General features: G+C 35.4%; 1 protein-coding gene across 3 annotated transcripts in view; it reads right to left on the bottom strand.

The window, feature by feature from the left end:
- SMAD5 (SMAD family member 5) overlaps window positions 1-20550 on the bottom strand; it is a 53259-nt gene that overhangs the window by 8899 nt on the left and 23810 nt on the right. For all 3 annotated transcript variants that reach the window (XR_009502395.1, XM_059917151.1, XM_059917153.1), the window contains exons 3-6: window positions 17859-18110; window positions 14032-14151; window positions 2818-3039; window positions 744-1000 (exon numbers count right to left, since the gene is read on the bottom strand). Coding sequence is in view for 2 of the 3 variants with exons in the window: in XM_059917151.1 (XP_059773134.1) it covers window positions 744-1000; window positions 2818-3039; window positions 14032-14151; window positions 17859-18110 (851 nt within the window). In the remaining variant the exon portion in view is untranslated. The remainder of the gene's footprint in view (window positions 1-743; window positions 1001-2817; window positions 3040-14031; window positions 14152-17858; window positions 18111-20550) is intronic.

The following is a 20550-nucleotide window of genomic DNA, read 5'->3' as shown; positions in this document are numbered from 1 at the left end:
GCAAAAGCCATGTTTCTATAGAAGGCAAGGGAAATGCCTTCAGGGCTATTGATAAACTGCTGCATAAACAGGCCTATAACAAAGCCTATAGCAAGAAAATACTGGGCTGTGGGGCTGTGGGCCAAAAAGAAAAAAAACCTACACAGAGCATTTGACAATTGCTCTTCTTTGGCTAAATCCTTAAGGAACAAGCAGGTACAGAACAGGTTGCTGAAGTATAACACTAAAACTCTTTCTAAATTTTGCTTATGCAACGTCATTTGGAATACCAATAAAATTAGGTCAAGAGCAAATGATAAATTTGAAAAGTTCTTTGAACTTTGCAAATCCTTAATAACAGAGCTTAGAACAAGGAAAATAATTTTAGTATGGTAAAGAATTCTTTAAGTCAACCTAATGGGATCTAATAATGATTGAAACTGCTGAAGCTACGGAACTTAAAAAGCAATTTTAATATTAAATGCTTTCTAGCAATTTAGCCTTTAACTGAAATCCTTTTATAAACTCAGCCCCTATTCAATATCAATATTGAGCACTTTATAATGTCTGGATTATAAAATAAAATCTTAGACCAATCATGTGGTTTAAGTTATAAATTAAAGAATTTTATTTAAAAACCTATTAAGTCAGGTAAAAAATAGTACCTTTCATTTAACAAAGACTTTTTAAAATCATAACCTACAGACATATAATATACATATTTACAGTGACTCAAATTAAGCTACAGGTCACAACCCACTCACCTTGACAAAACTCATTCGAATGGTACACATTTTGGTGAGCTCATATACTGCCTCAAATCCATGGTTGACAGACTGAGCCAGAAGCTGGGCAAACTCCTGATTGTTAAAAATTTTGAGGCTGCAGCTGCTGGGAATCTTACAGACAGTGGTAGGATGAAAGCCATGATGAAAGTTGCAGTTCCTACTCTGTACAAATATGCTGCTGTCACTGAGGCACTCTGCATACACCTCTCCACCAACATAGTACAGATGAACACCTTAAAAAGACAGGCATTACAAGAGTAAACTCAACAAAGCAGTATAATGAAACCGAGGGAGTTGTATGAGGTACAACCAAGAATAACTACTGAACTATAGCAAGTCTTCAGACAGAAGCTACCACTAGATGGCCTTATGCCACCAAAGATAATCAAGAGGTTAATGTGCCTAAATCTAAAATGATCCTCAAATAACTAAGACTTAAGCCTCAAGTTGGCAGCATATTAGGTTATCAGTTCTCAGGGTTTTTTTTTCTTTTCCAACAATCATTTATCATCTCTATGAAAGAAAGCGATGGCAAAAAAAAAAATCCCCCAAAAAGCACCTTATGATGAGTCCTTTCAAAGGAATTCTTAGAGCTATCAACCATCATGAATAGCTGTTTGGCAAAAAGTTTTGCACTCTTTTTGCTAATGGAAGGGTCTGCAGCATTTAAAAAAAAAAAAAAAGCTAAGTCACATACGTAATTTCAGGTCATAGGAAAAGCCTTTAAATGGCAGATTTATTTTACTTTCCTTTAAAAAAAAAGTTTGGGGTATTTAAAAAATATATAAATAATATATGAATGTTCAATATTTAAAAATTCAAATTATATACTAGAGCTGAAGTTGTTCCCAACTTTTCTCTACTGCAAATGGTACTAAAAAGACCATCGTAGTACACACATGTGAGTCACAGACTGGTTTCAGGCTATGACATTAAAAACTATGTTTTGCTTCTGGGCCAATAAAAATGAGCCGTGGAAGAAAGGATCCTAGAACTGCATACTAGGAAAAAAGGGGAAAACGATTCTAGAATTTAAGAATTCACCAAGTAGATTTCTGTTAAATTATTCTACTGCAGAATGAAAAATCAATGCATAGAAGTTGAGGCATTTTACCTAAAAAATCATGGCAAGTTGACAGTTCAGTCAAAAAAGGATGGAAACTTTCTTTCCAACTTATTTTTGGACATAGTATTTTTCTGAATCTCTTCTATAAGAAATCATATTACAATTAAAGTTATTTATTTTTCTGAATCTCTTCTATAAGAAATCATATTACAATTAAAGTTTTTTACCTTTTGTTCCTAATTTGGACCAAGACTTTCTCAAGTCAAAGAAGCAAAAAGTAGCAAGTGGTAAAAACAAAACTTCTTAAAAGAGAGGCAAACAGCTCTACCTGGGATAGGTTTCCTTTCTGACCACTTGATGCGTGAGACATTTCACTGCAATGTGAAAAGTTCCTTGTTTGCTATGGCAACTATCTTGTAGGATGAATTATAAATAAAACCCTGTTACCTGAATTTAAAAGGTGGGAGATGTGGCAGTGAAGCCACTGAAGACTTACGTCATTCAAACTGGATTTCCTACCAGTAACCCTGCTCCTCCAACATAATGGAAATTCTTTCAAGTCATCAACCCAAAATATTCCACAAATATCATAATTTTAAAATTTTAATCCTTCACTAGCATTCATATATTCTACAAATATTTCTTGTGTATGTACTATGAGCCAGGCATCGTTCTAGTTGCTGAAGATTTGTTGTGAACAATGCAAATTTCTGTATAGCTTGTATTTCAGTCAAAAAGACTGAAAATTTAAAAAATAAACACAGAATAGTACGATTTCAGACCCTAAGTACTATGAAGAAAAAATAGGTAGGATAAAGAAAAGAAGTCTGTCTTTACTTAATACATTCTTCAACATCTGCAACTTGAGGGCAGGACCATGCCTTAAGCTTCTTTGTATGCCCCAGAACCTTACACAATGCAGACTACATAGCAAGCACAACAAATGACTGAATTCAACTGAATGTAGGAAAATGACAAAATTACCTTTCCCAATATGTCGCCTAGTGTTTTCAATTGTTGAATTACGATTAACATTTGACAACAATCCCAAGCAGAATCTACTTTTGTTATTTGAAGGGTCTGTGAATCCATCTACTAACACACTAGTAGAAGATGCATGAAAAGCTTCCCCAACACGATTGTTTAATTCATAGTAGACAATTGAACACCAATGTTTGGGCTCTTCATAGGCAACAGGCTGAACATCTGTGAACAAACCAGACAGAAAAAATGTTTAATGATTACCAGGAACTCCAGACTCTGTGTTTCCTTTAACCCAACCCAAGCACTATATGAAAAAGAAAATTTTCAGATATTTCACTTGTCTCACTGTCCTTCCTGACTTTCAGTCTGTTTGTATGTTTGTTTTCAAAAAAACAAACATCAGAAATACCTTGATCATAACAATTTTCAAAAGTATACATATACATGGATAGGCAACATCACATTTACAGTTATTTTTCTAGCAGAATCTAATCCAGGTTTAAATTTGAGATGACAAACCTCTGTTTCAGCAAACTGAAAAGACTTAACTATACCAGTGTCTGTAAAATTACTTTAAACAAAAATCTGAACTAAAAAACTAAGTAAGGCTCTTAGCAGACTAGGAATAGAGGGGAACTTCTTCAACTTGATATAAAGAACATTTACAAAAAACTTACAGCTAACATCATACTCAATGGTGAAAAACTAGAAGCTTTTCTGCAAAGATCAGTAACAAGGCAAGGATGTGCTCACCACTCCTTTACAACAACACACTGGAAATCCTAGCTAAAGCACTAAGACAAGAAAAGGAAATAAAAGGTATACAGATCGAGAAGGAAGACATAAAACTGTCTGTTCACAAATGACAAGATTGTCTATGCAGAAAATCTGAAATGACTGACAAAAAAACTCCCAGAACTGATAAGCACTTACAGCAAGGCTGCAAGATGTAAGGTTAATATACTAAAGTCAATCACTTTCCTATACCAGTAATGAACAAGTAGAATTTGAAATTAAAAATTCATTACCATTTATATCAGCACTCAAAAAATGAAATATTTAGGTAAAAACCAAACAAAATAGATATAAAATCTATATGAGGAAACTATGAAACTCTAAAGAAAGAATTCAAAGAAAAACTAAATAGAGATATAGTCCATGTTCATGTGTAGGAAGCCTCTATATTCTCAAGATGTCAGTTCTTCCCAACATGATCTAGAGAGTCAACGAAATCCCAATAAAAATCCCAACAAATCATCTTGTGGATATTGATAAACTGATCCTAAAGTTTACATAAGGAGGCAAAAGACCCAGAACAGCCAACACAATATTGAAAAACAAAACTGGAAGACTAACACTATCCAACTTAAAGACTCACTATAAAGCTACAGGAATCAAGACAGTGTGGTATTGGCAAAAGAACAGAGATCAAAGGAACAGAATAGAGAGCCCAGAGATAGATCCACATAAATATAGTTAACTGATCTTTGATGAAGGATCTTGGTTACTTCCCCAATAATAGATAAAAGACAGTCTTTCCAACAATAAGAACAACTGACATTCACAGGCAAAAAAATGAATCTAGACACAATATCTTACACTATTCATGAAAATTACCTCAAAAATGGATCACAGACCTATGATACAAAACTATAAAACTCTAGAAGATAGCAGAGGAGAATATCTAGATGACCTTGAATATGGTGATGGCTTTTTAGATACAACATCAAGGCACCGTCAAAAGAATGAGAAGACAAGCCACAGAATGGGAGAATATATTTGCAAAAGACACATTTGGTAAAGGACTGTTACACAAAATATACAAAGAACTCTTAAAACTCAACAAGAAAATGAACAAGGTAATGAGAAAGACTGGTCAAAGACATGAACAGACACCTCACTGAAGAAGATATACACATGGCAAATAAACATATAAAAAGATGCTCCACATTACATGTCATCAGGAAAATGCAAATTAAAATTGCAAAGAGACACTATTTGCACAACCATTAGAATGACCAAAATCCAAAGCACTGATAACACCAAATACTGGTGAAGATGAGGAGCAACAGAAACTCTCATTCACTGCTGGTGAGAATGTAAAATGGTACAGCCACTTTGGAAGACAGTCTGTTGACCTCTTACAAAACTAAACAAACTTTTACCATACAATCCAGCAAATGTGTTCCTCAGTATTTACCTAAAGGAGTCAAAAACTTATGTCCAAACAAAAACTGCAGAGAGATGTTTATAGAAAGCTTTATTCATAACTGCTAAAACTTGAAAGCAACCAAGATATCCTTCAATAGGTGAATGGATAAATAAACTGTGGTACACCAGACAATGGAATATATTGAAAATATAAGAATATAAGAATGGAATATATTGAAAATATTTCTAAAAAGAAATGAGCTATCAAGCCATGAAAAGACATGGTTGGTGGGGGACTTAAATGTATATTACTAAGTGAAGAAGCCAATCTGAAAAGGCTACATACTGTAAGATTCCAATTACAAGACATCTGGAAAAGGCAAACTATGGAGACAATAAAAAGATCAGTGGTTGCCAGGGGTTAGGAGAGAGGGAGGGATGAACAGGCAGAGCACAGAGGATTTTTAGGGCAGTGAAACTATTCTATATGATACTATAACGATGGCTACATGTCATTATTCATTTGTTACAACCCAAAGAATGTTAATAGAAAAAATGAATCCTAATGTAAATTATAGAATGGTAGTTACCAAGGGGGTAAGGTGAGGGGGAATGGGGAGTCATTATTTAATAGGTACAGAGTTCTATTTGAAATGATGAAAAAGTTCTGAAAATGGATAGGAGTGATGGTTTGCAGAATACTGTGGATGTACTTAATGCTACTGAATTGTTCACAACAGAGCCCCCAAAGTACAAGAAGCAAAAACTAACAGAACTAAAAGTGGAAATAAATAATTCAGCAGTAGTAGCTGGGGACTTCAATCTCCCACTCTCAATAATTGATAGAACAATTAGAAAGAAAATAAGCAAGGATACAGAAGATCTGAACACTACTGACCAGCTTCATCTAACTGAAATCCAGAGATCCTATGACACCCTACGACATCAGAATATACAATTTTTTCAAAGGCACATGGAGTATTGTCTAAAAGAGACTATATGTTTTGCCAAGGGTTGGCAAACCTTTTCTGCCCACCCAAATGGGCAAATCCAGCAACATATAAAAAGGATTATACACCATGACCAAGTGGGATGCAAATACCTTAGGTTTTGCAGGCCACATACTACCTGTCATATATTCTTCTTCTTCTTAACAATTCTTTAATAATCTAGAAACCATTCTTAGGTCACAGGCTATACAAAAACAAGCATAAAACAAGTCTCAACAAATTTAAAGAACTGAAATCATACTAAATATGTTCAAAGCACACAACAGAATTAAATTAGGAATCAACAACAAAAAGAAATTTGGGAAATCTTGAAATATTTGGAAATTGATTAACATGCTACTAAATAATCCATGGGTCAAAGAAGAAACCACAAGGGAAATTTTAAAATATTTTTAACTGAATAAAAATAAAAACAAACAAAAATGAATAAAAATAAAAACAAACAAAAATAAAAATTTATGGGATGCAGTTAAAGGTGTGATTAGAGGGAAATAAATAGTTTTTAACACCCATATTAGAAAAGAAACAACTCAAATTAATAATGTAAGATTCAGAAACTATAAAAAGAAAAGTAAACTAAAAGTAAACTTGCATTCTTCAAAGCAAGAAGAATGAAGGAAATAAAGATTAGAGTGGAATTCAATGGAAGAGGGAAAAGTTGTCGTTCAAAAGATAAACAAAATTGACAATCCCTTAACTAAACCAACAAGAAAAAAAGAACATGACACAAACTACCAAAATCAGGAAGTAATACATCACTACCAACTCCTACAGAAATTAGAAAGATTATAAAGGATACTACAAAAAACTTTATGCCAAATTAGATAATTTAGATGAAATGGATAAATTCCCAGAAAGACACAAATTACCAAAATTGACTCAAGAAAAAACAAACTCTGAATAGACCAATATAATAACTAAAGAAACTGAATCAATTATTTAAAATCGTCCCACAAATAGAAGTCCAAGCCAAAATGGCTTCACTGGTAAATTCTATCACATAATTAAAGAAGAAATAATACTAATACTTCAAAACCTCTTCCAAAAATAGGAGGGAACACTTCCCAACTCATTCCGTGAGGCCATTATTACCTGACAGCAATACCAAACAAAGACATCACAAGAAAATTACAGACCAATATCCCTCATGAATATACAAGCAAAAATACTCAACAAAATATTAGTAAACCTAACCAAGCAATATATAAAAAAGGATTATACACCATGACCACATGGGTTTTATCCTAGGAATACAAGGTTGGTTTAACATCAGAAAATCAGTTCATGTAATACACCTTATTACTAGAAAAAAAGAACAAAAAACTCACATGATCATCTCAGTAGATGCAGAAAAAGCTTTTGACAAAATCCAACATTCATTCATGGTAAAAATTCTCAATCTAGTAATAGAAGAGAACTAACAGTTTGCTGGCTAGACTCTCTAGAACAATACTGAACAGAAGTAATAAAAGCCGACATCATTGTCTTACTCCCAATTATAGGTGGAAAGTAATTCAGTTTTTTATCATTAATTATGATAGCTATAGGTTTTTCATATATGCGCTTTAATAATAAGAGAGAAGGGGCAGTTAAACGCATTCAGATTGGACAGTAAAAAAAAAAATACTGTTCTTTATTCATGGATGACATGCTCCTATATTTACAAGACCTTAAGGAATCCACATATGCATACACAAAAAACCTACCACTAGAACTAATAAATGAATTCAGCAAGGTTGCAGGTTACAAGATTAATATACAAAAATCAACTGTATTTTTTTAATTAAAAAAAATTTTTTTTTATAGTGATCAATAGAAATTTATTTCATTAATTAGACCTGAAACCACTGCATTAATGCCATTTTGAAACTAACCTTTCAGGGATTTAATACAGTTGTTATTTAACAAAAGAACTTGGTTCATTCACTACTTAAGACCTGATTATTTAAATTAAAGTTAACTGGTTTCCTTACTCTCCTTTAGGGCTTTAGGCTCAGAACATTTCCATTAGAAAAATCTAATTTGTCTCAAGTTCCTATTTCTAAATTTTAGAGTGGTTAAAATGCTCTTATATTTTAAATCTTTGTAGCAAAAATTATGTCTAAAATTACAGCTCAAACTGGCAAAGCAATTAAAGATGCAGGTGACGCAAGTCTTTTTTTAAGTCTTTTTCATACAGTTTTACTGAGATACAATTGACATATGGCACTGTATAAGTTTAAGGTATACAGCATAATGATTTGTCTTACATACATCATGAAACAATTATCACAGTAAATTTAGTGAACACCCATCATCTCATACAGACACAAAATTAAAGAAACAGAAAAAAACTTTTTCCTTGTGATGAGAACTCTTAGGATTTACTCTCTTAACAACTTCGTATATAACATACAGCAGTGTTAACTACATTTATCATGTTATACGTTATATCCCTAGTACTTATTTATCTTATAACTGGAAGTATGTGCCTTTTGACTGCCTTCATCCAATCAATTTTATTTCTATCTACCAATGAAGAATCCAAACTCGAAATTAAAAAATTCTTCCACTCACTTAGCAATAAATTTAAAAAGAAAAGAAAAGAGAGACATTCCATGTCTGTGTACTAGAAGAGGACAGCAAATCTCCCCAAGTTGATTTAAAGATTCAATGTGACCGCTATCAAAGTCCAAGGAAGAGTTTTGGTGGCAGACAGAAATTGACAAACTGATACTAAAATGATATGAAAATATGCAAAGAATGCAGAATTGCCAAACAATTTTTAAAAAGAAGAACAAAGTTGGAGGACTAACACTTCTTGTTTTCAAAACTTACTATAAAACTTTAGTAATCAAGACGGTGAGGTATAGACATACAGATCAATGGACAAAATTGAGAGTCCTGAAATAAACTCTTAAATTTATAGTCAACTGATTTCTGAAAAAGATGCCAAGACAATTCAGTGGAGAAATGATACTCTTTTCAACAAACAGTGCTAGAACTAACTGGATATCTACTTCCACAAAGATGAATTTAGAACGTTAACATACAAAAATCTTAACTCAAAATGAATCATAGACCTAAATATAAGAGCTAAAGAACTTCTAGGAGAAAACACAGGAGAATAATTTTTATGACCTTGGGATAGACAAAGATTTTTTGGATGTAACACCAAAAGCATAATCCATAAAAAAACTGATAACTTCATCAAAATTAAAAACTTTTGTGCTTCAAAAGACACCATTAAGAAAATGAAAAGACAATCCACAGATTGAGAGAAAATATTTGCAAATCACATATCTGATAAAGGACTTCTATCCAAAATATATACAGAACTCTTAAAACTCAATAATAAGACAAACAAAGGACTTCTATCCAAAATATATACAGCACTCTTACAACTCAACAATAAGACAAACAACCCAATTATAAAAATAAGGCAAAAGATTTAAATAAGCCAAAGAAGATACATGAATGGCTAGGTACATTAAAAATGTTCAAAATCATTACTCATTAGGGAAATACAAATTAAAACAAATGAGACACCACTTTACACCCATCAGAATAACTATAATCAAAAAGATAAACAATAACAAGCGATAGGAGGATATGGAGAAACTAGAACCCTCATATGGTACTGGTAAAAATGTAAAATGGTGCTGTCACTTTACAGTAATTTGGTAGTTTCTCTTAAATCCTTAAATTTACCCTGTGATACAGAAAAATAAAAACAAAGACCTATCTGCAAATGTTGATTACAGCATGTTCATGCTAGCCAAACAATTCAAATGTCCATCAACAGATAAATGGGTAAACAAAATGTGGTATATCCATACAATAAAATACTGTTCAGCAATAAAAAAGAACATTATTGATACATGGTGCAACATGGATGAATCTTGAAAACAACGCATTTTGTGATTCTATTTATATGAAAAGTTCGGAAAAGGCAAATCTACAGGTACAGAAAACAGATTAGAAGGTTCCTGGAGCTGGGGATAGGAGGGGATAGACTGCAAATAGGCACAAGGGATATTTTTAAAGGGTTATGAAAATGTTCCAAAACTAGATTGTGGTGATGGTGTAAAACTTTATACATTTACTAAAAATCATCGAATCATACACTTAAAATGGATAAATTTTATGGTATATAAATCATTACTGGTTTGAGATGGCGGAGTAGAAGGACATGAGCTCACCCCCTCTTGCGAGAGCACCGGAATCACAACTAACTGCTGAACAATCACTGACAGGAAGGCACTGGAACTCACCAAAAAAGATACCCCACATCCAAAGACAAAGGAGGAGCCGCAATGAGATGGTAGGAGGGGTGCAATCACAATAAAATCAAATCCCATAACTGCTGGGTGGGTGACTCACGAACTGGAGAACACTTATACTACAGAAGTCCACCCACTGGAGTGAAGGCTCTGAGCCCCACGTCAGGCTTCCCAACCTGGGGGTCCAGCAACGGGAGGAGGAATTCCTAGAGAATCAGACTTTGATGGCTAGTGGGATTTGATTGCAGGACTTCGACAGGACTGGGGGAAATAGAGACTCCACTCTTGGAGGGCACACACAAAGTAGTGTGTGCATCGGGACCCAGGGGAAGGAGCAGTGACCCCAGGGGAGACTGAACCAGACCTACCTGCTAGTGCTGGAGGGTTTCCTGCAGAGGCAGGGGTGGCTGTGGTGTACCGTGGGGACAAAGACACTGGCAGCAGAAGTTCTGGGAAGTACTCCTCGGCGTGGGCCCTCCCAGACTCCGCCATTAGCCCCACCAAAGACCTAGGTAGGCTCCAGTGCTGGGCCACCTCAGGCCAAACAACCAACAGGGAGGGAACCCAGCCCCACCCATCAGTAGACAAGCAAATTAAAGTGTTACTGAGCTCTGCCCACCAGAGCAACACCCAGCTCTACCCACCACCAGTCCCTCCCATCAGGAAGCTTCTACAAGCCTCCTAGATAGCCTCATCCACCAGAGGGCAGACAGCAGAAGCAAGAACTACAATTCTGCAGCCTGTGGAAGGAAAACCACATTCACAGAAAGACAGACAAAATGAAAAGGCAGAAGACTTTGTACCAGATGAAGGAACACGATAAAACCCCAGAAAAACAACTAAATGAATTGGAGATAGGCAACCTTCCAGAGAAAGAATTCAGAATAATGATAGTGAAGATGATCCAGGACCTGGGAAAAAGAATGGAGGCTAAGATTGAAAAGATGCAAGAAATGTTTAACAAAGACCTAGAAGAATTAAAGGACAAACAAACACAGATGAACAATACAATAACTGAAATGAAAAATACACTAGAAGGAATCAATAAGACACTGATGAAAGATATTAAAGATGATACAAACAGATGGAGAGATATACCATGTTCTTGGACTTGAAGAATCAACATTGTGAAGATGACTATACTACCCAAAGCAATCTACAGATTCAATGCAATCCCTATCAAACTACCAACGGCATTTTTCACAGAACCAGAAGAAAAAATTTCACAATTTGTATGGAAACACAAAAGACCCCGAATAGCCAAAGCAATCTTGAGAAAGAAAAACGGAGCTGGAGGAATCAGGCTCCCTGACTTCTGCCTATACTACAAAGCCACAGTAATCAAGAGAGTATGGTACTGGCACAAAAACAGAAATATAGATCAATGGAACAGGATAGAAGGGCCAGAGATAAACCCACGCACATATGGTCACCTTATTTCTGATAAAGGAGGCAAGAATATACAATAGAGAAAAGACAGCCTCTTCAATAAGTGGTGCTGGGAAAACTGGACAGCTACATGTAAAAGAATGAAATTAGAACACTACTTAACACCATACACAAAAATAAACTCAAAATGGATTAAACACCTAAATGTAAGGTCAGACACTAAAACTCTTAGAGGAAAACATCGGCAGAACACTCTATGACATAAATCACAGCAAGATCCTTTTCGACCCACCTCCTAGAGAAAGGGAAATAAAAACAAAAATAAACAAATGGGACCTAATGAAACTTAAAAGCTTTTGCACAGCAAAGGAAACCGTAAACAAGACGAAAAGACAACCCTCAGAATGGGAGAAAATATTTGCAAATGAAGCAACTGACAAAGGATTACTCTCCAAAATTTACAAGCAGCTCATACAGCTCAATATCAAAAAAACAAAACCCAATCCAAAAATGGGCAGAAGACCTAAATAGACATTTCTCCAAAGAAGATATACAGATTGCCAACAAACACATGAAAGAATGTTCAACATCACTAATTATTAGAGAAATGCAAATCAAAACTACAATGAGATATCACCTCACACCAGTCAGAATGGCCATCATCAGAAAATCTACAAACAGTAAATGCTGGGGAGGGTGTGGAGAAAAGGGAACCCTCCTACACTGTTGGTGGGAATGTAAATTGATACAGCCACTATGGAGAACAGTATGGAGGTTCCTTAAGAAACTAAAAATACAACTACCATATGACCCAGCAATCCCACTACTGGGCATATACACTGAGAAAACCATAATTCAAAAAGAGTCATGTACCACAATGTTCATTGCAGCACAGTTTACAATAGCCAGGACATGGAAGTGTCCATCAACAGATAAATGGGTAAAGAAGATGTGGCACATATATACAATGGAATATTACTCAGCCATAAAAAGAAACGAAATTGAATTATTTGTAGTGAGGTGGATGGACACAGAGTCTGTCCTACAGAGTGAAGTAAGTCAGAAAGAGAAAAACAAATACAGTATGCTAACACATATATATGGAATCTAAGAAAAAAAATGGTTCTGAAGAACCTAGGGGCAGGACAGGAATAAAGACGCAGACGTAGAGAATGGACTTGAGGACAAGCGGAGGGGGAAGGGTAAGCTGGGACAGAGTGAGAGAGTGGCATGGACTTATATATACTACGAAATGTAAGATAGATAGCTAGTGGGAAGCAGCCACATAGCACAGGGAGATCAGCTCGGTGCTTTGTGATCACCTAGATGGGTGGGATAGGGAGGGAAGGAGGGAGGGAGACACAAGAGGGAGAGGATATGGGGATATATGTATATGTATAGCTCATTCACTTTGTTATAAAGCAGAAACTAACACACCATTGTAAAGCAATTATACTGCAATAAAGATGTTAAAAATTTTTTTAATTTTAAAAATAAAAGAAAAAAAAAAGAAGACATACAGATGGCCAAGAAGCACATGAAAAGATGCTCAACATCACTAATTATTAGAGAAATGCAAATCAAAACTACAGTGAGGTATCACCTCACACCAGTTAGAATGGGCATCATCAGAAAATCTACAAACAACAAATGCTGGAGAGGGTGTGGCGAAAAGGGAACCCTTTTGCACTGTTGGTGGGAATGTAAATTGGTACAGCCACTATGGAGAACAGTATGGAGGTTCCTTAAAAAACTAAAAATAGAATTACCATATGACCCAGCAATTCCATTACTGGGCATATACCAAGAGAAAACCATAATTCAAAAAGACACATGAACCCCAATGTTCAATGCAGCACTATTTACAATAGCCAGGTCATGGAAGCAACCTACATGCTCATCGACAGACGAATGGATAAAGAAGATGTGGTACATATATACAACGGAATATTACTCAGCCATAAAAAGGAACGAAATTGGGTCATTTGTAGAGATGTGGATGGATCTAGAGACTGTCATACAGAGTGAAGTAAGTCAGAAAGAGAAAAACAAATATCGTATATTAATGCATGTATGTGGAACCTAGAAAAATGGTACAGGTGAACTGGTTTGCAGGGCAGAAATTGAGACACAGATGTAGAGAAGAAACGTATGGACACCAAGGGGGGAAAGCGGAGGGGGGGTGGGGGTGGTGGGATGAACTGGGAGATGGGGATTGACATGTATACACTAATATGTATAAAATAGATAACTTATAAGAACCTGCTGTATAAAAAATTAAATTAAATTAAAAAAAATAAATTATTACTGTACCTCAATAAAGGTGGTTGTTAAAAGTGGCTAAGAAGTTAAAAAAAAAAAAAAGAGCAACAACAACAAAGTAAGTATTGTATTTCTCTTACCTCTGCTGGATATACTGGGCATAATCTGAGGAATCAAATTATTGCTTGTATCCATGGGCTGGGAATTATCTTGACCCATCTGATCATCTGGTGGCATATATGCAGGAGGAGGAGTATCAGCTAAGAGGGATAAAATGAGACAAATTAAGTCCCAAAAGAATAGTTAAAATCTTCATCCTGCTCAAAGTTAATCTAAACACATCTGAAAATTCTTAAGATTACCAGCAGGATTCATTACTGAACATCAGAGACACACAAAAATGTAGGATGCTACCTTAGGGCAAGGGAAAAGGAGAAAAGACAGCACACCCATTAGCTACCAAAAACCTACTGCAGGTCCACATGAATTTGTTCCAATCCAGGATAGTAAGATCAGTGCTAAAATTCACTAAAATAGAATTCAAGGTCAAGAATTTTGCCTCCATTTGCTTAGAATCATATGCTCAGAGAAACTGCAACTACTGCAGGTCAATCTGAAGGCCACAGATTATCCTTGTTTAGATAGATATCTACAGAGACATTTTTGAATTATCAAGATCATCACATACTGTATGGTTATTTAAAACTGGAAAATAAAACCATGCTCTTTCAAAATTTGCCAACACTAACAGCAGCTGTCTAATTCTTCTGCAATGTCTTAAAATGGTTGCTCTGTCCTATTAAATGGCTAAATCCTATTAAGTGGCTCTTAGGAAACTGAAAGTTAACTAGAATATCTTTTGAGTTCCAACATTTGTGGTTGAAAACCTTTATAAAAGCTACAGTTATACTTATTTGTCTCATAACTATACATACTGAATATAACTTGTCTTTCACCTCAAAGTTTGTATAAGATGTATTTTGAGACAGAGCTACAATCAGCACTGAATCTAGGACAAAGGATGAAAATTAGTTTTTGAACAAACACCTAACAGCAAGTTAAACAGTTGGAACTGAAATCCTCTTCAAAGAAACACAACACAACAAAACACAACTTCATCAATTGCTATTTCACTGCAGTAGAGAAACTGCAAAGTATATATTTACATATGACCCTACTTACAACAGTAGGCATCCCAATATTTCTTGACACAGTGACCTCACAATTTACTCACATAAGACAGGCATGCCATTAACAAAATTTAGCAACTTTAAAAATCCACTTATGATCCTTCTTCAGGCAATTCGGTGCATCAGTTACCTAATTAAAGATAACTGGGGTTCATTTTAACCTACCGAAGTACAAAATGATTTGACAACCAATGTAGCAAAGTTAAAAAAGCACACACTTTAGACTCAGAGAAACCTGGGCCTGAACCCCCACTGATCAGCTGTGCAACCTTATGCAAGGTATTTAAGCTCTTGGGGTTAATACCAGTTTCGTTTTCCATCCGTAAAACAAGAAAAATATCTATCTCACTTGGTTGTTCTGAAAATTAAATTTAATGTGGTATCTTTCATCACAGTATTAGTTACATAAAAGGCACTTGATAAATGGCACTTGGTATTATAAATTATACGAAAATATTTAACTTTACATCAAACATAGCTACTTCCTTTGTTGCTGCTGTTGTTTTGGTAGAACTTAATTTTAATGCCTGATGGTATATATGGATTTAGTCATTTGGTCCAATAAATGGTCAATTGATATCTAACCACATTTTGTTTCCAGATTAGCTACTTTACTTCACATTCATCAAACAGTCATTTTGTCTTTATGTCTTTGATAAGCTTTTACTACACGCTGCCTTTACTGTATAATAGGACTCCTCTCTATGAAACCTTTCAAATTAACACCATTTGGCTTCAATCTCTCAAGCTGCACTGGCATCCACTTGACATATGGGTATACCTACAGTTAGCAGTAAATGTATTTATGTGTTGCTATAATTTTGTCTATTCATTTAACAAATATTTATTGAGGATCTACTGCATACTAGACTCTGATATAGGTACTGGGTATATAGCAAAAAACAAAAGATGCTATAAAATCCCTGTTTTCATGGAGTTTGTAGTCAAGACAGGGGAGGCTGGGGAGAGGCAGACTGTAAATAAAGACAATATATACTATATTGGATTGTAATACATGCTATAGAGAAAGATCAAGCAATGAGAGAGGGAAGGTGGGTTGGGAGGAGGGAGTGCAATTTTTAAATTCTATCTTATTTTATTGTCATTATTCTTAAAGGGTAATCTCTGATCTCCCCCAAATTGTGTTTGCTTTTTTAAAAAATTCAATTTATTTAAACTAAAAAAAATAAAAACAGTTCATCCACTTCCCCCACCACCTCTGGCAACAACCAATCTGTCCTGTGTATCTGTGAGCTTAGTTTCTTCTTTATTTTTTAAGATTCCACATATCTTATTTGAGAGAGACCATATAGTATTTGTCTTTCTCAGTCTTATTTCATCTAGCATAATGCTGTCAAGGTTCATCCATGTCACAAATGGCAAGATTTCATTCTTTTTTTAGGCTGGATAATATTCCACTGTGAATATGTGTGTGTGTGTTATTGTATCTTCTTTATCCATTCATCTATCAGTGAACACTTAGGTTGCTTCCAAATCATGGCTACTGTAAATAATGCTGCAATGAACATGGGGGTGGGGGGTAGATATCTTTCTGAGTTAGTGTTTTTGTTTTCTTTGGATAAATATCCAGAAGTAGAATTGCAGAATCACATGGTAGTTCTATTTTTGATTTTTTGAGGAAAGACATACTCCATACTGTTTTCAAAAGTGGCTGTACTAATTTACATTCCCACCAACAGTGCACAAGAGTTCCCATATCTCCAGATCCTCACCAACACTTGTTATTTCCAACGCGTTGCAGCTGCATTTCTACCTTTCTTGAAATAATAAAGCATAATATGCTGAAAACGTTGTTTTCCTTCCATCTTCAATATTAAATGCCTGCACAAAAATTCACCAATTTTGATAAGTCTTTTTTTTTTTTTACAGATAGAATTTATTTTTTTTAAATTTATTTCTTTATTTCTTTTTGGGTGTGTTGGGTCTTCGTTTCTGTGCGAGGGCTTTCTCCAGTTGTGGCAAGCGGGGGCCACTCTTCATCGCGGTGCGCGGGCCTCTCACTATCGCGGCGTCTCTTGTTGCGGAGCACAGGCTCCAGACGCGCAGGCTCAGTAATTGTGGCTCACGGACCCAGTTGCTCCGCGGCATGTGGGATCTTCCCAGACCAGGGCTCGAACCAGTGTCCCCTGCATTGGCAGGCGGACTCTCAACCACTGCGCCACCAGGGAAGCCCGATAAGTCTTTTTTTAATGCACACTGATATGACGGCTGTGAAATACAATCTAACAAAACTGTTTCAACTGAAGTTAAAGACAACTAAGTGCTACTAGAGCCATCTTATGTTAAAAACTGAACGAACCTTTTGGCCCACCCAATAATTGACCATTTTTGCATGAGTTTATTTCTGGACTCTCTATTCTGTTCCAATGATCTATGTGTCTGTTTTTATGCCAATATTATATTATTTTGATTATTACAGCTTTGTAATACAGTTTGAAATCAGGGAGTGTGATGCCTTCTGCTTTGTCCTTCTTTCTGAAAACTGCTTTGGCTATTCGGGGTCTTTTATGGTTCTATACAAATTTCAGGATTGTTTCTTATATTTTGTGAAAAATAGGTCTACTTACATTTTTTTAAACTTACGGTACTTGGCAAAATAAAATCCCAAACTCTTCTGAAAATCAAACAATTACCAAAGAATAGTCAAAAATAGTTGGCTCTTGGCATATTAACAGTTCACCCAGAGGATCAGCAGTATTAGAACAACTGCTAATTCCTAGGAATTATTTTTTTGTATCAATAAAATAAATTCTTACCTGGGAGCTGAAATGGACTTCCTGGTCCAGAGCTTGCTGGGGAGTTGGGATATGTGCTGCTAGCAGGGGAAGGAGGGTAGGGACTATTTGGAGATAAGGGAAAAGGAGTGTTGTTGGGCTGATGGAAAGAATCTGGAAACGTTGCATTTTGTGGCATGTGAGGTTCATTGTGGCTTAAGTTTCTAAACTGAACCAGAAGGCTGTGTTGTGGGTTGAATTCATTATGACGAGGCACTAATACTGGAGGTAAGACTGAAAGACAAAAATCAAAAGTCATCTGTCAGCAACGATTAAAACAAATATACACATGAAGGGAAAGACACAAAGGATTCAGGGAAGACTGTAAACCTATTAAAACAATTTATTTTTAGGAAGGGCTGCTTTGTAGAACCTTGAATCTATATTTACAAAATAACTAAACCAAAAATTCTCTAAGCACTCAGCCTATATAAAATACTCTAGAAGACAGAACATCCAAAGCAGAGAAGATATCACTCCTGTTCTATAAGAGATCAAGCACATTTAAGAACAACCATAATTACAACACAGGGAATATAGCCAATATTTTATAAAAACTATAAATGGAGTATAACCTTTAAAAATTGTGAATCACCATGTTGTACACCTGAAACTTATATAATACTGTACATCAACTACATCTAAAAAAAAAAAAAAGGTAAATATGTCATCATCTCCTTAGATGTTACTGCTGTTGGTCTTGCTTTATCTACATGCAACAGGGAACACATCCTAAACCATGTGCACAAAAGTATCATCCCTTAGTTTGCAACCAAGGTAGCTATTACCATGACATTACTGCTTTGCATGTTTGCTCTTTACCATTCAAGACTGTGTATGCTTTTAATGAAATAAGAAGCTAATATTAATTTGAAATAAAATAATGGATTAATATAACTTTAAAATTTTTTTTAATTAAAAAATAGATAAAAACAACCATAACACAGAGAATTTAATGCACTGAGAGTTGAACAGAGGTGAGCATTCCCAGCTAGCAAGGAATCAAACAAAATACCATGGAAAAGACAACACCTGATTGGACCTTAAAGACTTGGAAGCATTTCACAGGGAAGTGCTAGTGGTGGAGAGTGTAAAGAATGTAAAGGAGGAGATGGATAAAGATAAGAAAGAACAGTCAGGTGGCCTAAGCACTGAACTGGGAGGTAAGACTAGAGAATAAAGTTGGGATCAGCTATGCACATGCCCTGAAAGCCTCCATGTTTCCAATTTTGGACATTTTACCTTCTTTCTTTGAGAGATCTTGCATTTTATGTTCTTCAGTAAAGTTTTCCCAACTGAAAACAGTAACAACTCCTAGGTAGAGGTCTTCCATTCAAAATAATTTTTCTAAACACGACCATAATGAAAATATATACAAGAAAGCCTAAACATTTTAAGAGATACACTTTTTCTTAGCAGATTCACTTTATTCAAACATTCAATTTCTCTAAAGACCCAAGTGTCAACCACATACAAATATCCGATCACCTTTCCCTACAGGAAATTGAAACAAACCTGATTTCTCTAAACTCTTACGGTACTAATTCATCTCTTTTATAACTTTCCTATATTTGTCAGTGTAATTTCACTTCCGAAAATCTCACTTTGACTCTGACATCAGTCAGCAGCAACAAAATCAATCTGTTTTTAAGTTAACTGGGTCACACTTCCCCTTCCTGAAGTAAGAATGAACCTGCGGAATCAGAAGCTCTGCAATTTGTACTATTTTTTTATCTCTTTTCATTTTACTGAATTAGTGTTGTGATTATGTAGTTAACATCTGACTACAATCGCTTCGTTCTACGGTGTATTACTAACTGCTGTTCCCCTTACAAAATGATGGGACAGATGCCACTGGACAGTAGTAGGGCATGAGACAGTAAGAATGTCTATGTGTAGCTGCCTAGCAATCTGAAAGACTTAGTGAAATAACTACTTAGGAGTTCAATCCAGTAAGGATTTCTTTACTTTTTTTTTTTTGAGGCACAACTAAAATCACTGATTTCTCTCTTACTTGTATATTATCTATACACATCATTTTTTTAGAAATTATTTTATTTTCATTCAAAAATAATACATGGATAGTTTAAAAAGATAGATGCTACAAGAGATTATAAACAAAAAGAACAATTTCTAAGCCTCCTCAAATACTGCTTCCAGAGACAACAAATTTAAACTCTTAGCCATTTCTTCTAACATTCACTTTGTGCACTACTAAGTAATATACTTATACTGTTGTTATTGGTTGGTCAAGACATTATTTGTAGACTTGCTTTTATGGTAAATGAAGTAGCTTTCTTAAACCATTCTATCCCACTCTCCTTCCCCTTCCCCACAATAAAGTCACATAAAAAATTTTGGTTAAATCAATATCCAGTGTTTATATATTTTTTTTTTTTTATAAATTTAATTTTTATTTATTTATTTATTTTTGTGTGTGTTGGGTCTTCGTTTCTGTGCGAGGGCTTTCTCTAGTTGCGGCAAGCGGGGGCCACTCCTCATCGCGGTGCGCGGGCCTCTCACCGTCGCGGCCTCTCGCTGCGGAGCACAGGCTCCAGATGCGCAGGCTCAGTAATTGTGGCTCACGGGCCTAGTTGCTCCGCGGCATGTGGGATCCTCCCAGACCAGGGCTCGAACCCGCATCCCCTGCATCGGCAGGCAGACCCCCAACCAC

Source organism: Balaenoptera ricei, chromosome 3 (genome assembly GCF_028023285.1).
Source record: "Balaenoptera ricei isolate mBalRic1 chromosome 3, mBalRic1.hap2, whole genome shotgun sequence".
NCBI classification, from domain to species: domain Eukaryota; kingdom Metazoa; phylum Chordata; class Mammalia; order Artiodactyla; family Balaenopteridae; genus Balaenoptera; species Balaenoptera ricei.
Note: the sequence above shows the minus strand (reverse complement) of the source record. Positions and strands in the feature narration are given on the sequence as shown.